Below are 1,606 nucleotides of genomic sequence, written 5' to 3'. Positions count from 1 at the left end.
TAATCAGTTTTACCCATTCTTTGCAGAAAGATGATGGTATTTGGATCAGAATAGCATTGAACTTATTGCAAACAATCGTGCCACAAAATTTTGCCTTGAACCTTATTCCTCAGAGAGCATGAAATCATTAAACTTTTATAGATTTTTAAGCTGTAGAAGTCAAGTCCCAGGTGAATATGTGATGGAGAAACAACATTCTTAATTTTTTTTTTTGCAGTAATAAAACTCTATTGGCAGGAGACAGAAGCCATATGATTCCTCAAACAGCTCCTTTAGGGATTTGATCCCAATCATCTTTTGAGCATTGTTGAGGCTTTTGACATCGATGTGCCAACCCCCTTTCATTGCATAATTTCTTAATGAGGGTTTCATAATGCTCCTAATTTAGGATATTTTAAATAGAGATATATGTTACTGGATGAAGCACAAACAGCTTCCACTTTGCCATTTCAAAGGACACCCCAGAGCAGTGTAGTGGACAGAATGTTGGAAGAAGAAATCATTTTGAAAATTCTGTGTTTGTGCTCAGAACCTAAGTACTCAGAGTCTCTGGGATATTTATTACCGAACACACACCAAAAAACCTCACCAAACTCACCAAATGCCTGATACCCCATATCTTTTCCATGAGATGGGAAATGAAGAGCATTTACTCATGATTAAAAAAGGATTGGACTTCTATCACCCAGATTCAGTCATGTGAATTTTGTTTCATTTTGCACTTCACATAAGGAAAATCAATCCTGAATATTTAGAGAGCAAGTGAAATTTTAAAAAATAAAGAAGCTTTTTACTTATCTTTCCTTTTGAAATTGTCTTTAAACGTGGAAGATAAAATATAAACGTTCGACCATGGCTATTAACAGAAGTATTGCCACATCACAACCTTCATGGTCAGTGCTGGTAAGTAACGTATGCAATTACATTTGTATGACGCTGATGGCAACAACAAGCTATTTCACTTTAAAGGAATGCCATTTTACTCCAAAAGATATCTGCTTCCTTTGCATCTTTATAGAACACAAGTAAGACCTCGAACTGAGATGCACATAGTCATATTGTACCTAAAATCTCCTTTCCTGGCTCTATTGCATGATAAGATGGGTTTAATTAAGAAGCTAATACATTTACTAAGTGCTAATTTTGTGCTCAGTCCTTGCCAGAAGTTATCATAGATCGTCCCTGACGCAAACCAACATGCTTAAAAAATGAATTTAACTTCGCTTCTTTCTTTCGTGGCCATGCAGCGAGAGAGAGGCTCAGAAGTAGGCAAAAAAGTTGGTTTCTGACAAGAAACTGGGTATATGGTCAAGAAAGGGTGGAATAAATTATTTTTTTAACGGATGGTCTTTTTCTGCAAATGGCATGCCCTTGGCCCTCCTTCTCTTCATTCCTAAAAAATTCACACATTTTAAAAGACTCATATTGATGATAATGTTTCTCTTAAATTTGCAGATTACTGATCCAATGAATGTCTCCAAGCCAGACTCCAGTTATGCTTCTGTGAGTGAGTTTATACTCCTAGGTTTCTCTTTTGAGTGGCAGATTCAGAGCCTCTTCTTCTCACTCTTTACCACAACCTACATTCTGACCATAACAGGAAATG

The 1,606-nt window shown here is 36.5% G+C and overlaps 1 protein-coding gene across 1 annotated transcript in view; it reads left to right on the top strand.

Moving 5' to 3' along the window:
• LOC123521409 (olfactory receptor 11H1-like) overlaps window positions 1-1,606 on the top strand; it is a 13,218-nt gene that overhangs the window by 10,746 nt on the left and 866 nt on the right. The window contains exon 2 of the mRNA XM_045287668.1: window positions 1,456-1,507. Within this exon, the coding sequence (XP_045143603.1) occupies window positions 1,456-1,507 (52 nt within the window). The remainder of the gene's footprint in view (window positions 1-1,455; window positions 1,508-1,606) is intronic.

The sequence above is a fragment of the Echinops telfairi genome, unplaced genomic scaffold, assembly GCF_000313985.2.
Source record: "Echinops telfairi isolate 266 unplaced genomic scaffold, ASM31398v2 ScPeMD7_18;HRSCAF=68, whole genome shotgun sequence".
Lineage (NCBI taxonomy): Eukaryota > Metazoa > Chordata > Mammalia > Afrosoricida > Tenrecidae > Echinops > Echinops telfairi.
Note: the sequence above shows the minus strand (reverse complement) of the source record. Positions and strands in the feature narration are given on the sequence as shown.